We start from the raw sequence: 22727 nt of genomic DNA, 5'->3' as shown, positions 1-22727 counted from the left end.
TCACTTAGAATAGTAATATGTAGCTGAGAAATATTAGCAATTCTTATCATTCCATTTTATCAATAAGGAAATGAAAAATCATATTAAGTCACAGAAAGAGATGAAAACCTAGACTTCACACCCAGTTCTATCTGAGTCTAAGACTTGTGCTCCTGTTCTGCGTGGGATGCCCCTTGGAAATATCAATAAATAACATGGAAATTTGAATCCAGATTTTCAAGAAACAACAAACTAGGTTAAAATGATGAAATATCTATGAAAATATTGCATTGGTTTCAAGAAAAAATTATTATAATGATTTGTAAACTCAAACCATTTTAAATGAATTGTGTATTTCAATGTTCAAGTTGATAAAATTAGTTCATTATCATATTTTCTTGATTATTTGCATCTTAACGACAATTTAGTTCCTCATTATAATAAAATATCTACACTAAAAAACTGAATAATAAGACATAAATAATTTGAAAAACACATATTCCTAATCCCAAACTTCAGAGTTACTATGGCTAATATTATAGAAATATCATTCATATACCTGTTATCACATAGCTTCACAAATTATTTTTCCCTATTAACAATATATTTATCCTTTCCTCGGGCATTAAATATTCTATAATATCATAGCTGCAATAAATCATTGGAAATATACACTATAATTTATTTGACTAATACTTGTTCTTGGACTTTAAGATGTTTCTCAATTACTCACTTATTTTTTTTAAGTGCTGGGTGAAAATACTTGTAAATAAATATTCTTGGGTATAATCTTTAGGGAAAAGAGTATGGTTTTCAGGTTGTATATGCATTTTTCAATATTCTCTCTTGAAAAGATTATATTAAGTCATATTATTACCAGAATGTGTGGAATTAGCTGTTCTGTCACATTCTTACCAACACTAAGCAGTAACTATAACCGAGCTTTGCCAATATGATGAGTATGGGAGATTAACTTGTTTTCACACTTTTTTTTTTTTTTTACTGCATATTGTACTTGCTGATATACTTATGGTATCAAGCTTTTCCTCAAATTATGTCTCAGCCCACCCTTGCCTGACACATAGGGTTTCACCAAATAATTTTTCAAAGTTCTTGTCTATTTATTTCCTAGGTTTCTTTTATTCTGGGTGAATCAATGATTTCTGTTGATTTCCTTAATCTTGTCTTTTGTATCTTTTCAGGAATTATGAATTGTTTCTGGCATGTGATAACCCTCTTCAAATACTTTTAGAAATATGTATTATTCTTATTCAAAAAAATTTTCTTCAGCCATTTTAGTAGCAAAAAAAAAGCCTATGAAAATTAATATATATTCAATATACATCAATCATATCCAGGAAGTCTAAAGAATATTTTTAAAAATTGCCTTTCTAATTAAGTTAACTGGAAAAATTTCAATTTCAATTTAGAGTTTCTGGAGATTTTCAAGTTATGTTTTTATTTTTATTTTTTTTATGATATAATTAGAGAATACTAAAATTCTAGTATTGTGGACAAAATGAACATTAAAGGCCTTTCACTTTTCCTGATTGCTCCTCTATATTCCCATGCCCTTCTTTTTCTTTCTTTTCCTTTCCTTATTCTCTGCCATCTCTGAGCTTCTTTTATCCTCTACACACACATACACACTTATCTGGGCAGGATCTTGGTTATGGCTGCCAAATAGTGTACTGAAAACCCAGTTATATCTGAATCTCAGATAAATAAAAAATAATTTTTTTTAATGTCAGATTTTTTTCCAACTAAGTTGCCCTTTTTATTTATTTGTTTATTTTGCCTACAGCACCTGGTCTTGCTAGGTGTTCTCCCATTCAAGTACTAACCAGGCCTGATCCTGCTTAGCTTCCGAGATCAGGTGATGTTCAACATGTTCAGGGTGTCAAGGCCATAGAAAAACAAAAAAATATTTTTAAGTATGAGTTTGCCTCATATATTGCTTGATATATATTGATATTAAAAAAATGTTAATCTGAAATTAAAATTCCACTGGGTCATCTTTATTTTGATTTGCTAAATCTAGCAAACCTGAAATTGATCTTAAGTTCTAAAATACACTTATCCAGCAATACAGTTTCTAAGAAAGAAGATTGGGACAGAATGTTTCTTTGGCCGTGACTAAACACTGCCACATAGAATAATATGATTTTTTTTTTTTTTTGTATGTTTATAGAGGCGGGAATGCCAGCAATGCTGGGGTTTGTCCTCTTACCTGGTCCCCACATCTCCATGCACTGCTCCTGCAGTGTGGGGCACATCCCCATCAAGCAGTAGCCCTTCCCATTCTGGCATGGGAAGCCATTGATTCGGAATCGATCATCGGGGCAAATACCGGATTTACCATCACACATTTCTGGCAGGTCACACTCGTCTTTTGCTGGTCTGCACACCGTACCAGCCTTTTTAAGCTGTTGGGAATCCAAAAGGGAGAAAAGCTTTTTCCACCTGACTTACCCCAATACCTCAAACTAATACAAGTAATATTTCCCCTTTGATTTTTTTTTTGGGGGGGGAGGGAGGCAAAGTATTTAGAGGCATCATTCCATTCCAGTTGACATTAGCATTGTATTAACTAAAGCCATCTCCTATTATACCACTTCTATTGACTTTGCCCAATCCCCTTCGGTCTTTAAGCAACCAGTATTTCTGAATTTGGAGCACAAATACTATAAAATATCAATGAGAAAAAATGCAGGAAAAAAAAAAAAGCAACATCCTAGATGCAAAGAAGGAAATTATCTCTCCCTTTGTTGAATGCATCTTTGTCAAAAATTTTAAGATTTCAATCTGCCACTTCAGGGATTTATTGGGGAAATGGGTCTTTTGTATTAAGGAAGATAAGTTTACAAGCACCAGATCAGCACGCTCTGAGACTTTCCCAGGCATCATATTTCCTAATCCTTAATTCCTTTTGTTATTGTATGTTGAGATATTTTAACTCACTTCTTCCTATGGAATGATTCATCATGAGGAAGAAATAATCAAATATCCATTTGATGTATCAATTCCATCGTAATCTATTTCTGCAAATCTTGCTCTTATTTCCTCAGGTAAACCTTAATAAAACAATTTCAGTCATTCGTGCGAATCTGAAGAAGCCTGTGGGGGCCTTGAAAGCATACCTTTCTCTAGCTGAAGTGAGAGGGGAGGCTCTCATATCAAAAATCTTCAATATCTTTATGCTGGTGATAGAATAAAATTTGAATTTTAATTGGAACATATGAAACTCTCCAAATTCAACCCTCACTGCTCCTCCAGCCGGAGTAGCTTTCTTAACAGCTGCCACACCAACCATGCTCATACTTTCTGTCCTTTGTTCTTTCTCTCAGCCTCCTTATTTGACATTTTTTTCTCTTTCTGTCTACTTCTCTAAAGTTATTTATTACTTTCTAGACTAGTTTCCAAGAAGGTGTCTCTTGACTTCTTCCGTGAACATTGCTATTTCTCCTTTTTACATATGCTAGAAGAAGTGGCCTGAACCTGGATTTGGAAGATGCAGGTTTGAATCTTGGTTCTTCCGGTGGGTAAATGTGTAACCTTAAAAAAATTGATTTAATCTCTGAAAATTCTTTTCTACATGTCATACTTACGAGGTCATTTTGAAAATTAAGTAAATACATAGATGCAAAGTATTATGCAAAGGACATATACCATTATAATTTCTATCTGAGCATTTATATTTATATTTTTTATATATTTTCATCTGTTTCGGGTATACATTTCATTGCCCTAAGGAAATAGCAAGTTCTCTGAGGTCAAAGACTACTTTTTTCTTTTTAAATCTTCCATAATCTCTAACAAATAGCACTTAATAAACACTTGCTAAATACTACTTAAGTTCTCAAATTTTCTTCCCTTTGGCATTCTTTATTTCTTTCTTCTCCCTCTGACATTTAAAAAAAAAATCTATCCCAAATACTATAACTCGGTATGCCATCTATACATTCCTTCTACAAACAGTTATGAAGCATTTCCAATATACGAAATTCTGTGCTAGGTGAAGATGCCAGTCCCCTACCCTTAGGATTCAATCTAACAAAGGAGACAGATACAAAAACAAATAATCATGATTTAGTATTCTATGCAACAATGGAATGCAAAATGCTAAACCCTAACTTGCAGAGAAAGTCAAGAAGCCTCACAGAAAAATGACAGGGCTTCTTCACTTTGTATCTTTTTTTCTACAAATTTTACCCTGAAGTAACTTTGAAGGTTACTTCCTCCCCCCGCCCCCCCCCCAAAAAAAAAAGCTTTTCCACCAAACCCATTATTAAATAAAGGACTATGAAACCAATTATGAGGTTTGGTCTAAGAAGGCCATGTAGCATCTTAGGCAGGCAGGCAGTTGAAGTGACCAGTATTTACAACTTTGGAACCCAAATATTTGGAGTGTGACATTTAGTGACTCTAGTCTGTACATTTTCTGTTCTGAGCCTCTGTTCCCTTAAAAGCAAAATGAGATAATAATATCCATCTCAAAGGGGTGTTGGAGGACAAACAGCCCATGTTTGTCAAGTACTCAGTGAGAACTTGATAAATGGCAGGTAGCATTACTTTACAAAAAGTAAAACATTGTTTTGCCTATTTCATTTAATGCAACCCCTGAGATTATAACATAGAAAAATAAAGGGTAATTATAGTTATCAAAATAGAATAAAATAATCTTACCTGGCACTTTTCACAGCATTCTCCTAAAGCACATTGAAGACCTGCTTTGATTTTACATGTTTTAGCATCACAGCAAATGTTGGTACATTCCTAACGAATACCAGAAAGAAATGCAAAGGCTGAATTATCTTCAGCACAATCCATAATATATAGTTTACCATCACACAGACCTTACTTTAATGTAGTCTAAAAATAATTTTCAGAAAAATAAAAGATAAAACAAAGCTTAACAGAAAAACTGAGATTTGGGGCAACTGAGGGTTTGTTATTTATCTGAATTCTACTTACACTTTTTTAAAAATTGAATATCTTTCTAGTTTCCCCAGTCTCTTAGGGTAATTTTAAAGAAGTTATATTTTTGGTAAAATATAAGAGCAAACAAAAGAAAAAAAGGACAGTTGTTCAAAAAACAAATTCATCTAAAAAGTTAAAGAACACAATTAGTTGAACTCATCAGTTTTGTACCTATATAATAGTAAATTTAATCTCTAGAGCATGTAACTGAAAATCTAAAAATATAGTTCTTTATTTCTTTATTCGATTTTGATTTTTTTTTTTTTTAAGGCAAGGCAACCCTTGGTTGACCTCACAGGTTGCAAGGACCCTGTCAGCTTACAATCCCTTATTTTTTTTTTTTATTTATTTTTTATTTTTTATGCCTACAGCACCTGGTGTTCCTAAGTGGTCTCCCATCCAAGTACTAACCAGGCCTGACCCTGCTTAGCTTCTGAGATCAGACAGCATCAGGCTTGTTCAGAGTGGCATGGTCATAGACAACAATTTTAACATTTAATTCAACTCTGCTTAAAGTAATATACTTTGTTTTGCTTTCCTTGCCTTGTTTTGGAGAAATTAGGCACCTTTCCGATTGCAGCTGTTTAGATTCTCAGAGGAGTGATACATTTAGAATTATAAAATTTAGGGTTAAAATTCTGCCCTCATTTTAGATAAAAACATCATCTGGGAAAGATTATTCTTTCACATAGAATAAATACATTTATAATCCTATTCTGAATTTACTGAGAAGCTGACCCCCTGAGATCTTGATGTGTCACTCATATTAAGAGTTAGTAAAATGGGAGGAAATGAACCATTTAGAATCCTGGCTGCCCTGTGCACAGGGTGGGGTCAGGCCAGACACTTCTAAGGATAACAAGTTTAGTAGCAAAGAGATGAACTAAATCCTAGTGCAGGGTGGTTCTGGGACTGCAGAAATAACAGATCAGAATCCATATCTTGCTCCTCCATTTATCAGCTAGGTGACCTTGGGCAAGCTACCTACTCTGAGTACTGTCGCAGTGCTGTGCCTAAAGTAACCACTCAACAGTCATAGGCACATAAGAAATGTGAAGCGCTTCAGTCAGGGAGGGATGAAGACACAAAGCTCAAGTTGGTGACTGGTGCTTAAAAAACAGGAAATGAGGACAAACCCCAAGAAGTTCTGCTGAGCTAATGCAATTTTTGTTGTTAGAAAGGTGGCCTGACAAATATCTACAAATGAATATACACAACATCTTGGTAAAGAAACGTGCAATTTCTAATGAACCACACTCTATAGTTTTATACTCTATCTTCTTAGCATTTGGAAATCAAACTAGACTCTTTTGGAAAGAACTGGTAGTACCTCAGAAGTCCCACAATCACAGTCTTCTCCCATTTCTACCAACTGGTTCCCACAGACCGGGTTGGATATGATATCTGTAGGCAATGGAGCATTAAAGAGGCAGTTTGATAATTTATCTTCAAAGAACTTGTCATAGCTGACACGGCTGCAGGAGCTGAAATCCGTAGGTATATAAAAGCTGTGAAGATAAGGGAAGGGAAAGGATGCGGTCATGTTGAGCACGTAGGGAACAACATCAGATTTGGGAGCCGATGTACCCAAATCCTGCCTTATAAGATCACATCAAATCCGCTGATCAATTACTAAATCATAAGCTCATTTATGTGCCCGAATTAGCCCACCTGGGTAGACATAAACACCTCCAGCTTAGTGAGCAAATATGGTCATATCTCAAAGAACAACCTCCAGGCTGATGTTTATAAAAACAAAACTGTACCTGACTTATCCAGATAATCTTATTTAGCCTTTGGTCATTTTAGTTGTAAAATCCTAAAAGTGGTGAAGTCATACTTATTTACATGTCTAAGAATTCACTTTCCTTCAAAGGAATTCTTCTTGACAGAATTTTTCATTCTACAAATAAAGGTGAGGTTTAAAAATGCAGTAATATTTGGAAGATATAACTGACATGCAGCCATATAGTATTTTGTGGAAAGGCATGGGAAACTAACCCTAGATTGAATGAGTTGAGAGAGGAAAATAGAAAAGAGGAAATTAATGTATAAAAGAATCGTGGAATTTTTAAAGATAAAATCCCCTGGCAATTTCCCCAAAGTAAAGACAGAAATGTGTAATCTCTTTTCACAGACTTATCTTTATTCTCCTGTGATAACTTTCTTCTTTAGATTTTACTAGAACTTTTTTCCTACCACCACCCAATCTGAACTTATTGAAAATTTGATAAAAATTAATGATTTTCTGAAGCCAGGTCTCACGTAGATAAAATGAGGATAAAATGACAGAGAATGCCCAAAACAAAAAGACGACATGTTTAGATGATGTCTTAGTTAATGAAAAAATATTAAATACATATAATGCATAAGGTGGTTTGATATAGCTACACATTCATGACTATGCTATTAAATCATTTAACAGCTTGACCATGTTGCTAAAGATGATATGAAAGGGTAGAAGAGCCCAGAGTGAATTAAAAACAGGCATATATAGCATCTTCCCAGATAGCCTCACCTTAGTGCTTTGTCCATTACACATATTGTAGAAGGGCACTTGCAAACATAGGAGTCATGGAACATTCCAAAGTTATGGCCCATTTCATGGGCCATTGTTCCTGCAACTCTAAGCACATTGTCACTGTGATCCTAAAGGTGAGAAGAAGAAAATGGATCCTCTGGTTTACAAACTGGATTATCACTCAGGGTATAATTAAATATGTCTGGCTGGTTGGCTCATGTTCTGTCTTGTTTTCTCTCTCTTTCTCTCTCGTTCTCTCTCTCATTCTCTCTCTCTCTCTCTCATACACACACACACACACACACACACACACACACACACACACACAATTGGTACTAAATGCCTATCATAGGGCACAAACCCTACTCTTTGTTCTTGTGAATGAGGAACATTTATAATGAGGAAATTTTTTGTGGTTTCCTGTCATGTCTTTATCAATGATAAGGAATCAGAAGTGTTTTTAGATAATCTACCTCCCTCCTCCTGGCCTGCTTTCTAAAACCCTCTAATTCAGTTGCAGGGCTTTGATATGTTTATCTAATGGGGCTCTAAAAGTTTTTTTTTAACTAGAACTTAAGCACCATTGGTATTTTTTTCAACTATTACCAACGCTAGACATGGGTCAATTCCAGACTCGTCCCAGTGATCAACTTCATTCGAGATTGCTTCTGATTAGAGGTGTTGGACTGGGGGCTTCAAGTTATCCAGGAGCAATAAAACAAAACTAGGGAATCATTGCTGGTTGTAATTTCCCAATGGGGAGACTAAAATCTATGGATAACACTCACCCACAGAAACCTGATTCCCTCATCTACTTCATTTCCAAATAAAGAGATTTGTAAGGCACAGTGCAGGACTGGCAAATAAGGAACACCTGTGTAAGGTGAGCATTTAATACCTACCACTCACAATACTGTTTCATCCTATTGAGATGAATTTGGTAAACCTTGCTATCTAGTAAGATGGAGTTCCTCAAATGGGAACAGAAGTAAACCAAAAAATTAAGAAAAAAATAGAAACAGGTTTAAACAAAGACTTTATCAATTTTTTTGAGGTTCTTTAAAATTTAAGGTATCTTCCCTTAAATAATTATTTTTATAATTTAAATGGGTTTTTTCTCCCTTGAAATTACCTCCACAAACAAGACAATACGATAAGACTAGGCTGGGTTTACACTGGATATGCAAGATTGATTAAACATTTGAAATTCAATCAATGTTAATCAATCATGTCAACAGATTGAAGGAGAAAAATTATACTATCTTCTCAATAGATTCATAAAACAGAGCATTTGACAGGTTTGAACTTAAAACCAACTGTCTTCAAACAGACCTGAACAATGCCAACAGAATGATAAGGAGAGCACATTGAATTCATGAAAGCAAGACCAACAGTTGTTCCAGAAAGTTCTGTTGCCCTGCAAAAAAGAAATTGATATGACAATTTATGATTCTAAGCTCTATATTCTACAGATAATTCATCTAGAACTCTAAATGGTTAGCAGACAAACTCACATTGTGAATTGTCACTCTTAAATATTTCCTTCAGTTTTTGAATTTGAATGAGGTACTTTTTTCTTATACAATGGTTATCATATCACCTAAATCCAAGCACCTGAATGTAATTACTTTTAACAGTTTATATCTCTAATCCATGGTTATTATATTTTTCATTATGGAATTCATCCCTTGTCAGAAAATAAAAGGATATTTTTTATCCTAATAAATTTTTTGTATATATGTATATGCTTATATATATGTTTATATATATATACGCACATATTTTGATATTAGAATTGTCACACAGGGTTTGTTTTAATTTATATTTTCCTCATATAGTTTTATCTCTATTTGATTTTGTTTTCCTTTTGCACTGTTTTAACTGTAGTAGGATTTGGAGTTTGGTCCCATTCGGAAAGTATTTGTGTTAATGAAGCATTTATTGTTATTGAAATATTTGTCTTATTTAAGAGGGATTTGAAAGCACCAATTCCTAACCACTAGACCACGAGAAATGTTAGCCAAAGAGGAATTTGAACCACTTGTATGTATTTACACCGATGCTATGCTTGGCCTTTAGTATTTTACTTTTTCTTTGGTTTCATTTCATTTTCCTCCCAATTTGTAATCTTTCCTTACTATTATTTTGCTTTCTGGTTCTGGTTTGTCTTGCTGCTTTCTTCTAGAAATTTGCAGAATATAGAACATTTAAAAAATTCCCTTAGTAGATGTATTTACATAAAAAGTTGAACCTTTATTTTCCCACTTATCAACATTGAGAATGTAAATATTGATTTTGCCATGCAAAATGAGGAAATTAGATAACTTTATCTCACTTTTCATTCACTATGGACTTTTGAAATTATATTTTGCATCATACATATTTTAAAGATTCATGCATTCATATCTTCTTTTAAAATGATATTATAAAATTACTTATATTTAAGTCTACATTTATTTGGGTTTAATTCTTACTGTTAGATCATTTATAAACTCATTATGGAGTTATCCAGTTTAGTTTCTCTGTTTAGTGGGTAGAGTATATTTGGACTCTAAGGTTCTTACTGGTTATGCCTAAATATAGGTACCTTTTGTTAATTTGTCAGGTAAATGGTAAAACTTTCAATTTATGAGAAAGGACAATTATTTCTATCATCTCTTTTTAAGCTTTTATCCTGTTTATTTTGGTCTATCTGGGAAATTTACTCTTGACATTGGATTGCCATTTTTTAACTACACATCTGTCATCTTGAATATAATTTTTACATCTCTACCCTACTACTTCACATACAGAAATATGCTACAATTTGAGCATAGCCGTGGAGCCAGTGGAGACCTTAAAAAAATTTCTAAACGTCTCCAAAAAATATGCTTGTTCTTGTGGCAGGCTCTTGAGTCTGGAATTCATCTTTCCAAATTAAGGAACTGTGGCAGCTATTCTTTATAGACAACTCTCAGTGAACGGCCTTGCAGTATTCACATCTTGTGGCATGCCTTCCCTGAATCTGGATGAGTCAATGACTTACTTTTGAACCAACAGAAAAAATACTAGAAATGAAACTAATTTCTGAGGTTGAGTCATAACAAACCTTAACGTTTCCCCCTGGACGTTTTAGAATACTTCTTCTACACCTTGTAAAATGTCCAAAACCCTGAGATTACCATGTTGGGGGCAATCCAAGTTAGCCACGTGAAAAGCTGTTTATACAGAGAAATGACCAACCAGTCCTCCTCCTCCAGCCACTCCAAGGCACCAGCCATATAAATGAGGAAGACTTAGTTTATGAGGAAGTGGTGGGCTGATGTGTTATGTGGTAATAAGTAACCAGCAGAGGATATTAATGAATTCTGACAGGATCCAGTCCATTATTTACCATGACACCCACAGTTTTCTTGGGAATTGAAACAGTAATTTCAAGTCACTTCTTGCTACTTCCTTCTAGCTGATTCCAGCTACAAGGTATCCAACAGAATTTTCTTGATTTCTTTTGAGGCATAGGTTCAGCACTATTGCATAATTTACAGCTGTCAAATTTATTTCTCATTTGTCATTTCAGCAGGATGGTAGATGTGTGTAATTAGAATACAATATTCAATTTTTCTTGTATCCTTAAAGTTTGTACTGAGTCATGCTTAAAGCTAACCTGTTCTTTTTAAAATCAAATCTAAATCTTTCTTGTCGTTCTCTAAACCTATCTTTCTTTTCTGTCCACCCGATCAAAACAGACAAACTTCTATGATTCACTGTTAAACTAGTAGCTTCTCTTTTAAAGAAAAGAAAAAGAAAATACGTGGATCAAAACCAAGAGCATATTCAACATAAGATCCAAATGAGTACTTTTTAAACTTTTAACCTTCTATAGATAAACCACTTCTTATCCTATACCCAGAGATATCACTTGTTTCGCTCAAGCTTTGAAAAATTTATATGCTAACTATCATGTAGTGTAAAAAGGGAGAAATCTATACACACGTGATTAACTGAGCGGTATCGTGACGCTTTCTCCTTGGGAGGACGCTCCCTCTCCATTTAGAAAAGTTTTCCAAGGTGACACTTGCATTTGGCGAAATCTTTATCTTATCCTCATCATTCCAGATTTCCATCCCAACTAAGGCCACGTGAGTATTGAGCTTTTTATAAAGCTGTCCGAAGAGAGTAAATGGTAAAGCAATGACTCCTAGTGGTGACATTATCATTTAATATTTTCAATGTACTTTAGATTTTCAAACTTATTTATAATACCACTGTAAAAAAATGTCTTTTCAAGCATAGTTGTAAAATAGAAGTTACCATCTCTTTTTGCAGACACTAGCATCCCCATTCTCAGGTAAAGCAGACACCCTGAAGTAGTTCAGGTCTGTGGATTTCTTTTTTTTGGAGCAAAAGTCCCATTGAAACAAATTTTTCCCTCTTGTGTCTCAAAAAATATAATTTTCTGTTAGTAGCTCCTTACTATTACTTCATTTTAAGTATATTTACTCAAAAGCTTTGTGATGTTTTCAGAATCATAAAATTTCAGAATTAGCAAGGTTGACCCACTGCTAGTTTGGATATTAGAAAAGAAACATGCTGTGTGAAAGACTTGCATCTGTAAGTGACAATAGAGTAAGTGGTTCTCTAATTCTTAAACCTGGAATGAATCAAATAATCTATAATGCACATAGGATAACTTTTAGAAATAACAAGTTCAGCTCATGGGACAATATGCTTACTCAAAAGACAAAAGCTTAAATAGCTACCATAGTTTATAAAATTGTACAGTGTTGATCAAGGGTGCAAACTTCCAATTATAAGATAAATAAATTCTGGTGATCAAATGTATAGCATGGTGATTATAGTTCATAACACTGTATTATATAATATACTTGAAAATTGCTAAAAAAAATAGATCTTAAATGTTCTCACCACAAAAAATAATAATAATAATTTGGTAATAATGTGATGTAATGGAGGAGTTGCCTAGCTGATGGTGGTAATACATAAGTATATTACAATACATAAGTGTATTAAAACAAAACATTGAACATCTTGAATTTGTACAATGTTTGTTATATACCAATTATATCTTAATACAGCTTGAAAAAAAAACTCCACAGTGACAAGCTTTCTCATGGGGCAACTTTCTGCTGAGAAAAGTAGTTTGGAAAGTAATAAAAGCATTGAGGAATGGAATGATCACAGAAAGAGACGTAAAACTCTAACCAGATTAAAATCTTCCCCTTTATTATTCTCTCAACTTTCTTATTCATTTCTTGCTTTATTCTACTCGCCTGACAGAACTCTAATCCTGGTTAAAACTAACTCTCCGCTATGTCTCTTTACCAAGCGCCAAAACACGGATGGGGAAAGCAACTATGCTGAGCTCTTCCAACTTTGAAACCATGACTACAAACCTCAGGTGGGCTGTCGCCCTCTCCAGCAAACCGGCTGCATTTCCAAAATCCACTCACTCTCTGAACATTTTTTCATATCAGCTTCTCTTTCTTAGAAATTTCGGTACTTTATTTTTACTCCCTATACTAAGCAGATACCTCTGCTTCCAAATTCACTGAGATTATAAAAGCAATCGGACGAGAATTTCCACAAGTTCTTACCACCCATCTACCCGCTGCACTATACACCTGATCGAACAACCTGTGCCTCCTGTTCTTACCAAATGCATGAAAGAGCTGTGAGCCTAAGGCCAACCTCTCTACTCATGCACTAGATCTCCTACCTCTCTCCAGCTCAAAGAGATTGTTCCAGCAGCTCTCATCTTCCTTGCATTGTCAGTGCTTAGCCTCCTATGGAATTATTCCCATCAAATGTGGATAAAAAAGGATGCCCCATGGTGGTGGCGGGTGATGAGTTGGAGGAGAATTTCTCTTTGTGACCTTCTCTCCTCTCTAACTTATGCACCGTTTCTTTGCTCCCACTTATAGCAAAACTCGTGGGAAGACTTTTCTGTGTTTGCTGTCTCTAATTCCACTTCTCTCATTCTCTCTGGACTCATTCTAATCAGGCTTTTATCCTTACACTCCTACACTCCATGGAAACTTGCTTCTCTCCAGGTCAATTCCAATGGCCAATCCTTAGTGCTCAGAAGCATGTAAAATCACCAGTAATTTCCTTTGGCAAATTTTTATTCTAAGTAGCTCCCGGGACAACACCCTCTCTTGGTTTTCCTCCTGCTTCACTATCACCACTTCTTGGTCTCTTTGTCAGTTTTTCCTCCATTTTAATCTCTTCTCAAAAACATACTTAAAGGATCTCTCTTCAGGTCTCTTTTCTACCTATCCATATCTGGTATTTTATACCAGGGTTGGCAAACTTTTTCTGTAAAAGTCTGCATAGAAAATACGTTAAGCTTTGAGGATGTGTGGTCTCGATTGAAACTGCTCACCACCTCTGGCAATGTAGCAGGAAAGGAGCCACGGACAGTGTGTAAACAAATGAAGGTAGCTGTGTTCTGAGAAATCTTTATTTTGTAAAAAAGCACGAGGCCGGCTTTGGCCCACAAGCTATAGTTTGCTGACTCATGTCTTATGTCATCTATATGTGCTGAACACATAGATTTATATCTCCGCCCAGACCTTGCCCCTGAACTGCAATCTTGTTATTCAGCATCTCCACCAAGAAATCTTTACACACACACACAAAAAAAATCTCAATGTGTTTAAAACAGAAATCATAATCTTTCCTCTGGGTCACCATCCCTTACCATATTTTCTTATTCCTGAAGCTGTTCGGGTCAAAATGCTTGATGTCACTTGACTCCTCCCTTTTTCTTAAGTCTTCCATCTCCCACCCATCTCATAAACCCCATTGACTCTATCCAGAAGTCGGCTATTATCAATAGATTCATTCCCACTACTTTTTCTCAAACCATCATCATCTCTTGCCTGAATTGTGGCACAATTTCCCCATCTGATTTTGTTTCTGCCCTTGCTTTCCCTGTTTATTTTTGATGTAATGGTCAAGATAATCTTTTAAGAACACACATCTGCTCTCCAGTGTCCTCCTCACTCATGAAGAATAACAAAATTCTTACACAGGCCCACCAGAGACTTCAGGTTTCATCTACTGCTACTTGTCAAATGTCACCTAATCCCACCCTTGCCCTGGCTTACTACATTCCTGACCCGATGGCTTTCTCACTGGTCCTCAAACAGGGCATGCTGGATTCTTCCCTCAGGTCCTTTGCTCTGCTTTGAAGACCCTCCTTTAGGGATACACACTTCTCTCCCTTCAGGCCTCCACTCAAATATCACCTTATTTAAGAGGCCTTTTCTGTTTAACATAGTACCCAAAATAAATCTCTCTCTCTCTGCTTTATTTTTCTTTATAGCACTTATCACCATTCTATGTACTCTTTATTTGATTTATGTTTGTCTTTTTTAATAAGAATGTAAACTCCTTGAAGGAAAGACTATTTGTCAGTTTCATTCCCTACTTTCTTGTTTTATTTGTACCTGGCGCAAAGTAGGTGCTCAATAAATATGGCCAGTTTTTGGGTTTCCTTAAGAGGAATCAGAGTGATCTTTGTGGTGAGAAGATGAGATATGACCTTGGTCATTGAATTCACTTTCATTTTCTTTCTATCCTTAGAGGATTCGCAGGACACCCACCCCAAAGAGACACTCCTTTCAACTGAGCAGGCTAATCATATGTTCGACTAACAAGAAACTAACAGTTAAGATTTAAATAGAAGAGATATAGAAATGATTTTTTAAGAGAGTTTGGAAATTAGATGATAAAATCATACTTAAAAAACAGAATCAACAATTATACAATCAAAATGGGCTTGAAATCTAAGTTCAAATCTTACCTCTACCATTCTCTAATTTTGTGATTTTAGGTGTTACTTTGCTTCTCAGAATCTAGTTTCTTAACCATAAATTTGAGTTAATAATATATTAGAGGGTTTTTTTTTGAGTGTTAAATGAAATAATGTATAAAAAATGTCACTGTGCCAGAGCTTAGTTTATTTTGTTTTTTGTTTTTTTTTTATGTTTTTTTTCCTTAGGTTGGCTTTCTATTGAGATTAATTTGTCAGCATCTTCTTACTGAGCTTTAGAAAAACCAAAACTGCACAAGTAAAACCACACAAACAAAACCACCTTTTATACTTTCATAGACCTATGAATAGTGTGATAAGAAAATCTCTATTATGTATTATTTATATTTGAGTAGTAAAAGTTATGGCCACTCTTCGAGAGTCAGTCAGTAGTGTTAGTCTTAAGAGTAATTAATGACTTTCTCCACTGTTTCATGAGCATTCATAGAAACACCAATGACACCAACTAGCTAATTGTTAAAATTGCATTTAATAAAATATATCATACCATGTTGACATAATTGGCCATCTCAAACATTCTCTTTCTTATTTCCTCTGGATCTTGATTGTATTTTTTAAACTAAAAAACAAACAAGACAAAATATGAACACTGATAAAAATGAACATAATAGGAAGGCAAAAAAAGCAATTTCAGGGTCTGGCCTGGTTAGAACTTTGATGGGAGACCACCTAGGAAGGTGCTGCAGGTGTAAAAAATAAAAAATAAAAAATAAGGGATCGCAAACTGACAAGGTCCTAGCAATCTGTGAGGTCAACCAAGAATTGCCTCGCCTAAAAATTTTTTTTAAAAATTTAAAAAAAAGACAACTTCAGTTTATTTTACCTATCAGTGGTTATAATTCATTATCAGTTATAAAAGTTAACACGTAGAAGTTAGAAACAAAGTGCTTCCTATTTCTCTAGCTGAATTAAAATGCTTTAGAAGTAGAAATAATGTTTGTCTTCTGAAGAACTAACTCAGTGTAATGCTCTGAAAATTTATTCCAAATGTATTTTTGGTAAAATATCATGATTTCTTAAGCCATGTAGAATTGGTGCAAGAAACAGCTTTTTTTTATTTAAAAATACCTAGGCAGCAAATAAACTTAATATAATGAGAGGCCAATGCTTTAGGGCCTCAACTAATTAACTTGCTAATATTATCATAGCATAGATTTTTTTTTCTTTGGAAATTACAATGTAGACCTCAGGTTTAGAATATTCAACAGGTGAAAATGCATTCTCATAAAAGAAGATAAACAATGAATATTAGCAAAAAATTGCCATTTTTAGAAGTTTCTATTCATTAGCCTTTTATATTTACCACTCTATGATGAGCATAAATTCTAATTCACCAATAATTTAACTACTTAACAGAAGACAAAATGACAAAGGAATTTATGGAAAAACTAAGTTGGAACTCTTAAGACAACAGAAAGGAGCATAGTAGTGCAAAGAATTCAGTTTATGCATATTGTATCAGCTGCATATCCCTGAGAAAGAGCAATTATATCAGTCTAATTATATGTTAAATTTCCTAGACTCAGAACAATTTGTAAAAAAGGATAGCTCACAGTCATGATTTTTCTAAACTAATCTACATATTTAATAGCTCACATAATACATTTAGGTAGAAGGGGATTTTAAAAGATATTTATCTGATATAATTACCTCACCATTATCCAGGACCAAGTAATATTCTATATATTTCTTATGTTCCCAAACCTTCCGATCATTTGATTTCTGTAATAAATATTAAAAGATAAATTACTAAGACAACATCTCTCTCTACAAAAGTCATTCTTTTATTGGAAATGTGTTATTTCATGAGATTGGTTGATATCTAGGAATAAAGAAAGACAATATTACCATTTTAACTCTAATCAGCCAGAATTATCTACAGGCAAGGTTCAGAACATCAGAGCTAGAAGAGACATCAGTGATATTCTACTCTGATTCTTTTATTTCACCAAAGAGTTTAAATGATTACACAACTGATTAGTAGGCATGCTGGAATTATAACTCAAGTCTTTGGATTTTTTTTGAACAGTGGACTTTTTCTACTCTCCTGAAATGAAATTGACCAACTTCAACTTCAGTCTCCTTCTAACATTTTGTTTGTTTGGTATGTATCCTTTTATTTCTAGCCCAGTGAATACCCACTCCTTTACCAATGGTGCAATGCCCGAAGCCATCATGAAGCCTAATCTATTCTTTTCTTCTCAGACAGAACTAAATCTCTTTCTCACATTCCGAGCTTTCCTATTTTCTGTTCTTTTCTCTTTATAAAACAAAACAAAACAAAACAAAACAAAACAACAACAAAAAACATGTATCTTAGTGGACCGTCCCATCCAAAAATAGCAGACATATTATTTGTACTAAATAATAAACCATTAAAGTTTATTAGGTTGCATTTCTAGAAGTGCTTGTCTTTTAACAAGTAAATAAGGTTCTATTAACAAGAACGGATTACTGAAGGTAGACTTTTAAGTGTTATCTAACGAGGTATGTACTTACCTCCCATTTTCCATGAGAGCAACATACTTATTAGCCCTTACTATGCACCAACTGTGTTCTGGGCACTAAGGATACAGCAGTGAAAAGGTCCATGTGCTTAAAATGCTCACAGCAGACAAATAAACATAGATATATCAGATGGGAATTAGTGCTATGTAGAGTATCAAATGGAGGGAATGATATTGAGTGATGAGGTCGTCATTTTAGAATAGATGCTTAGGAAAAACTTTAAAGAATTGGTCCCGAAGCTGACATATTAATGAAAATGAGAAGCCAGGCAAGAGAAGATTACTTGGAAGACAATTGCAGCAGAGGAAAAATTAAAAGAAAAAAAAAGTGAAAGGACTCTAAGGTGAATCGTTATTGGCATGTTTAAAGCATGGAAAAAGTTCGGATTTGTCAGAACATAATGGGGAGGTCATTGATGGGTGGCGAGTAGAAGATAGGAAGTGATTAGAGAGGTATGTGGGGCCCTAATCATACAGGGTTTGTAACGCATGGTCAGCTCTTTTAGATTTTGTACTAAAGGTAATGAGAAACTATTTGAGGGTTTTAAACAGAAAAGTGACATGATGTGACTTAGAATAAAAGAATCACTCCAGGTATTGTATGGAGAGTGGATTCTACTGAGGCAGAAATGAGAGCGAGAGTGAGAGGCTGCTGCTGTGATTATTGTGGTAGTTGGAAAGAGGGAACAAAACGAAATATCTGAACTACATGAAGGCATTTGCTGACAAACACCAGATAAAGAGGAATGAAGAAAAGAGGAACTAAGGATAATTTCTATATTTGGGCCTGAGACATAATGAATGGTGGTACCACCAACTGAGTTAGAGGAGAATGAGGGAGAAGCACGTTTTGTTTAGGGCTTAGAAATTTGTAGTTCTATTTTGACCACGTTAAGTTTGTGCTATCAGACATTCAAATGATGCATGAAGTAAGTAGCTAATTATAATAGTCTGGCCTTTAGAGGAGATTCCAAAATTGGAGATATACATTTGATAGTAATTAATGCAGAGTTCTTATTTAAATAGAGCATATAGCACAGGATGAGATTACCTAGGAAGAATGTGTAGATAAAGCAAAGAATGCGACCCAGGATGGAGCTTTTTGAGGGTCTCTAATATTTAGTAGTCAATTAAAGGAGAGATCATAGTGAGAGGTGCTAAGAAGGAGTAGGTAGCACTAATGAGGTAGGAGGAAAAACAAAACAATAGGATGTCATGGAAACACAGCTATTTGCACATGGTTTGCAAGAAATTACGACAGAGAGACAAGAGGTCTGTACCAGCTAAAACAGGAAATCAACATTTATGGAATTATATAGCTATAAGTGGTGATTCTGGGTTCTTAGATGTTATATATGGCTGGTAGAATTTACGCTCACAGCAAATAGAACCCAACAGATTATATTTTATCCAGACCAATTCTGCCCACTGTTTATAGATTCTGAGGACATTTAGAAAAGATGATTCTTCCATGACTGGAAACTGAATTTCATATGTGAAAGAATATTCTAAGATCCTGTGGGCAGAGCCTATATTAATTTCTCTTACTGCTACATCTCTAGCACTTACAACAGTATTTGAAGATTTGCTGAATGAGTTCATTAACGAAGACAGCAGGATAATATATCTCAAAGTGATAATAATATTGTACACCTTTGTGAATGTTGTAGTATTGGTAAAGTTGCCTGCTCCTGGAGGGCGAGCCTTATACTTCTTTTTAGCCCTTGCACGTTGTTGTTAATAATAGCTGATCCATAGGTACTTATTAAATAAATCAATGTATGACAATGTTTTAGTGTCTCTATACCTTACTAGTTTCAACAATGACTGTAAAGTTCCCTTCAGTTACAGCTGCTAAGACTGGAACCCAGGTCAGTCAGGACAGAATACACAGGAATGTTGCAAATAAAAAATAAAGGTATACATACAACCAGACTGGTGGCAGGTAGGGCTATATTCTGGCGAGATCCATGTGCCCATGATATGTCATCTGTCCCACAGGTGCTGTCATTCTTCTTTTCTTCAGGATCATGCTTGAAGAGTGCATGTTCCTGTTCATCCTGATATGTGGGGCTTAAAGGTTCAATGAAGTACCTTTCATCTCCCTGACTGAAGTAGCCCCTGGAAAACATGAGAATCCGAGCTTCTTAAAAAATATTTCTGCTTGCAAGTGCTACAGATAGAGATTCTAAAAAGTTACCAAGGCCAAAACATTCCAAGCTCATGGCAGTAGAATATAGTGTAACATTATAGCTGAAGATCTCCTTAGATAAAACCTAAACTTATTTTCTCTATGAGGAAATAAGACCCCTTGGGGAGAAGTGACAATTGCAATATCATATAGCTAATGTAGGTCAGGGCTGGTACTAGAATGAAATTTCATGAATTTCCACTGTTCTTCTATTCCCTATGCCTTGTTTGCTCTAAAGGTGTACTGAAAATGAAAGAGATTTTGGAGTTTTATGGAAAAGGGTTAAAATTTTGGGTCGACGATTTATTAGCTGTGATTCTGTAGGAAATTACTTAAACTCACATAGCCTCAGTTTCTACAACTATAAAATGAGAATAATAATACCAACATAATAGGAAAGTTATAAAATTGGAGGACATAATATGTAAAGCACGTGATCAATAAATAATACCAATTTTACCTCACTTTTCTCTGCTGAAGCCCTGAGTTTTGCTAAGACTCATTCAACCAAAATTCAGACAGCACCCATTATTCATTAGGCATTGGACTAAAGGCCGATAGTGAAAAAGAGTCATGGTCTCTCCTCTCACAGAGTTTATAATCAAATGAGAAATATAGATGTGGATTAACTTATCACATTAGATCCACAAATATGTATAATTATATGACATAATTATATGCATAGAATTAGAATACAAGAATAGGCTCGAGGAGATAAGTTGGGTGGTTTATTGCAATGGTCTGCATGATGATCGTGGTAGTTTGAATTAGGATATGGCAGTAGAGAGAGAATGTAGTGGATAATCTCAGGAAATATTTAAAACATATAATCAATAAGGCTTGATAGTAGATTGAAAATGGATATTTGGGAGGTAACAAGTCAAGAAACCTAGGTTTCTGGATTGAGCAAGTAGTTGGTTGATTATATCATTCATTGAGATAGAAAACACCAGACAAATATCAGGTTTTGGAGAGAATTATTGGCTTGATTAGGAGTATTTTAAGATTCAGATTTCATTAAGACATCCAGATATTAAAGAGATATGGAGATATGTAACAAGAAATTGGGCAATCAAGGATAGATATAAGAAGATATCTTACTGTGGACAAATACTTGGGAGTCCTTAAAACACACACACACACACACACACACACACACACACACACACACAATGGATATCACGGGTGTGGATGGACAAGTTAGAGATTTTAGAATGAAAAGAGAAGATGGAGAGGGGCTGCCATTCCCCGAATATTCTAACTTGAAAACTGGGACTCAAAACCTATAGTTTGAAAACAAGCAAGCAAACAACAAAAGCAACTCTGCAAGCAATTCGGATGTGTAATTTTTAAACTACTATCAACAAAAGCCACGTTTCCTTCAAATTTCAAAATTTGTGAGTCCTTAGAATTCATACTCAACTATTATATAGGTAATTATATGTGATATTCTTCAGGTTTATTAAAACACACACTCACCATCATCACCGGCACATACAAAGCATTCATGAAGTCTTACCTTAGACCCCTACATGTGCTGATGCTAGCTTCAGAAACTTTTTCATTAATGATGTGTCCTTGGTAATAACAGTCATCCTAAAGAAAAGAGAAAAGGGGTTTTATAAAGGAAAATGTGTATGTTTTTTAGATCTATTGCTAAATTTAAATTTGAAATATTGAGATAAGATCTATAATGTTTTAAAATCATTTTATACTGAGGAATAGCCAACTTAGAGATATAACAAATATTTAAATTTTATATGGTTAAAATCTTTAATATTTAGCTAGTGATCTCAAATGCTTAGTGTTAACTAAATGTAGGTATAAATGTTGATATTGCAGACAAAGAATAACAGGTGAATACAATCTGGAAGAAAAATTTACAGATGTATGTTTAAAACCTGAGATCCCAAACATCAGATATTCACTCTTTTCCTTGATAGTTTATTATTTTTTTCTAATACCTATTAACTCTTTTCAATGAATTTGTCATTCAAATTGTCTTGTTAATTTTTTGATTTATCCAAAGAGTTTCGCGACACTAATTGGATTAATATAGCACCCCTTGCTTCCCTTTGGAGCAAAATGCCCAATCCTAATCCTTTTTCATGTGGATGTGCTTCAATCAAGTATAACATTCTCCTCTGGGACAGAAGAGGTATTGGCTCATGTAAACCTCTGTGTCACTGTTATAGAAAAGGGAGCCCCAACCCCTGGGCCATGGACTGATACTAGTCCATGGCCTGTTAGGAACCAGGCTGTACAGCAGGTGAACAGCGGGCAAGCGAGAGAAACTTCATCTGTATTTGCAGCTGCTCCCCAGCACTAGCATCACCGCCTTGGCTCCATCTCAGATCACTAGGCATTAGATTCTCATAGGAACACAGGCCCCTAGTGCCAAAAAGGTTGGGGACTACTACAGAAGAGAATGTGTGAGGGCCTTATAATACAAAACAGAGCTCAGAAAAGATGGCAAAGATAAACTACCCCTCATGTTACTTTACACTGTCATCTTCTCTAAATAAAAGTCAAGAGTATAAATTATTTAAAGAATATAGAATTCTGCAGTTCTATCATTGAAGAAATAGTTTTGAGTTTGAGAGACTGAATGATCTAGATAGGTGATTGGCATTGACTAAGAACACTAGATGTATTTAATTCTTCACTCCTCTAATAAAAATCAGAAACTCCTTCTGCCCACTCTCTTGGTGG

The 22727-nt window shown here is 34.7% G+C and overlaps 1 protein-coding gene and 1 pseudogene across 3 annotated transcripts in view; both read right to left on the bottom strand.

Annotated features, from left to right (window-relative positions):
• The window catches only part of ADAM28 (ADAM metallopeptidase domain 28), a 51745-nt gene that overhangs the window by 16864 nt on the left and 12154 nt on the right, over positions 1-22727 (bottom strand). For all 3 annotated transcript variants that reach the window (XM_016148178.2, XM_036233624.1, XM_016148177.2), the window contains exons 5-14: positions 21535-21611; positions 19753-19945; positions 16968-17039; positions 15805-15876; positions 11453-11622; positions 8813-8897; positions 7478-7608; positions 6290-6467; positions 4666-4755; positions 2210-2405 (exon numbers count right to left, since the gene is read on the bottom strand). In XM_016148178.2, the coding sequence (XP_016003664.2) occupies positions 2210-2405; positions 4666-4755; positions 6290-6467; positions 7478-7608; positions 8813-8897; positions 11453-11622; positions 15805-15876; positions 16968-17039; positions 19753-19945; positions 21535-21611 (1264 nt within the window). The remainder of the gene's footprint in view (positions 1-2209; positions 2406-4665; positions 4756-6289; positions 6468-7477; positions 7609-8812; positions 8898-11452; positions 11623-15804; positions 15877-16967; positions 17040-19752; positions 19946-21534; positions 21612-22727) is intronic.
• LOC118612656 lies at positions 5322-5440 on the bottom strand (annotated as a pseudogene).

The sequence above is a fragment of the Rousettus aegyptiacus genome, unplaced genomic scaffold (genome assembly GCF_014176215.1).
Source record: "Rousettus aegyptiacus isolate mRouAeg1 unplaced genomic scaffold, mRouAeg1.p scaffold_m13_p_16, whole genome shotgun sequence".
Taxonomy (NCBI): domain Eukaryota; kingdom Metazoa; phylum Chordata; class Mammalia; order Chiroptera; family Pteropodidae; genus Rousettus; species Rousettus aegyptiacus.
This window is presented reverse-complemented; position numbering and strand designations above follow the sequence as displayed.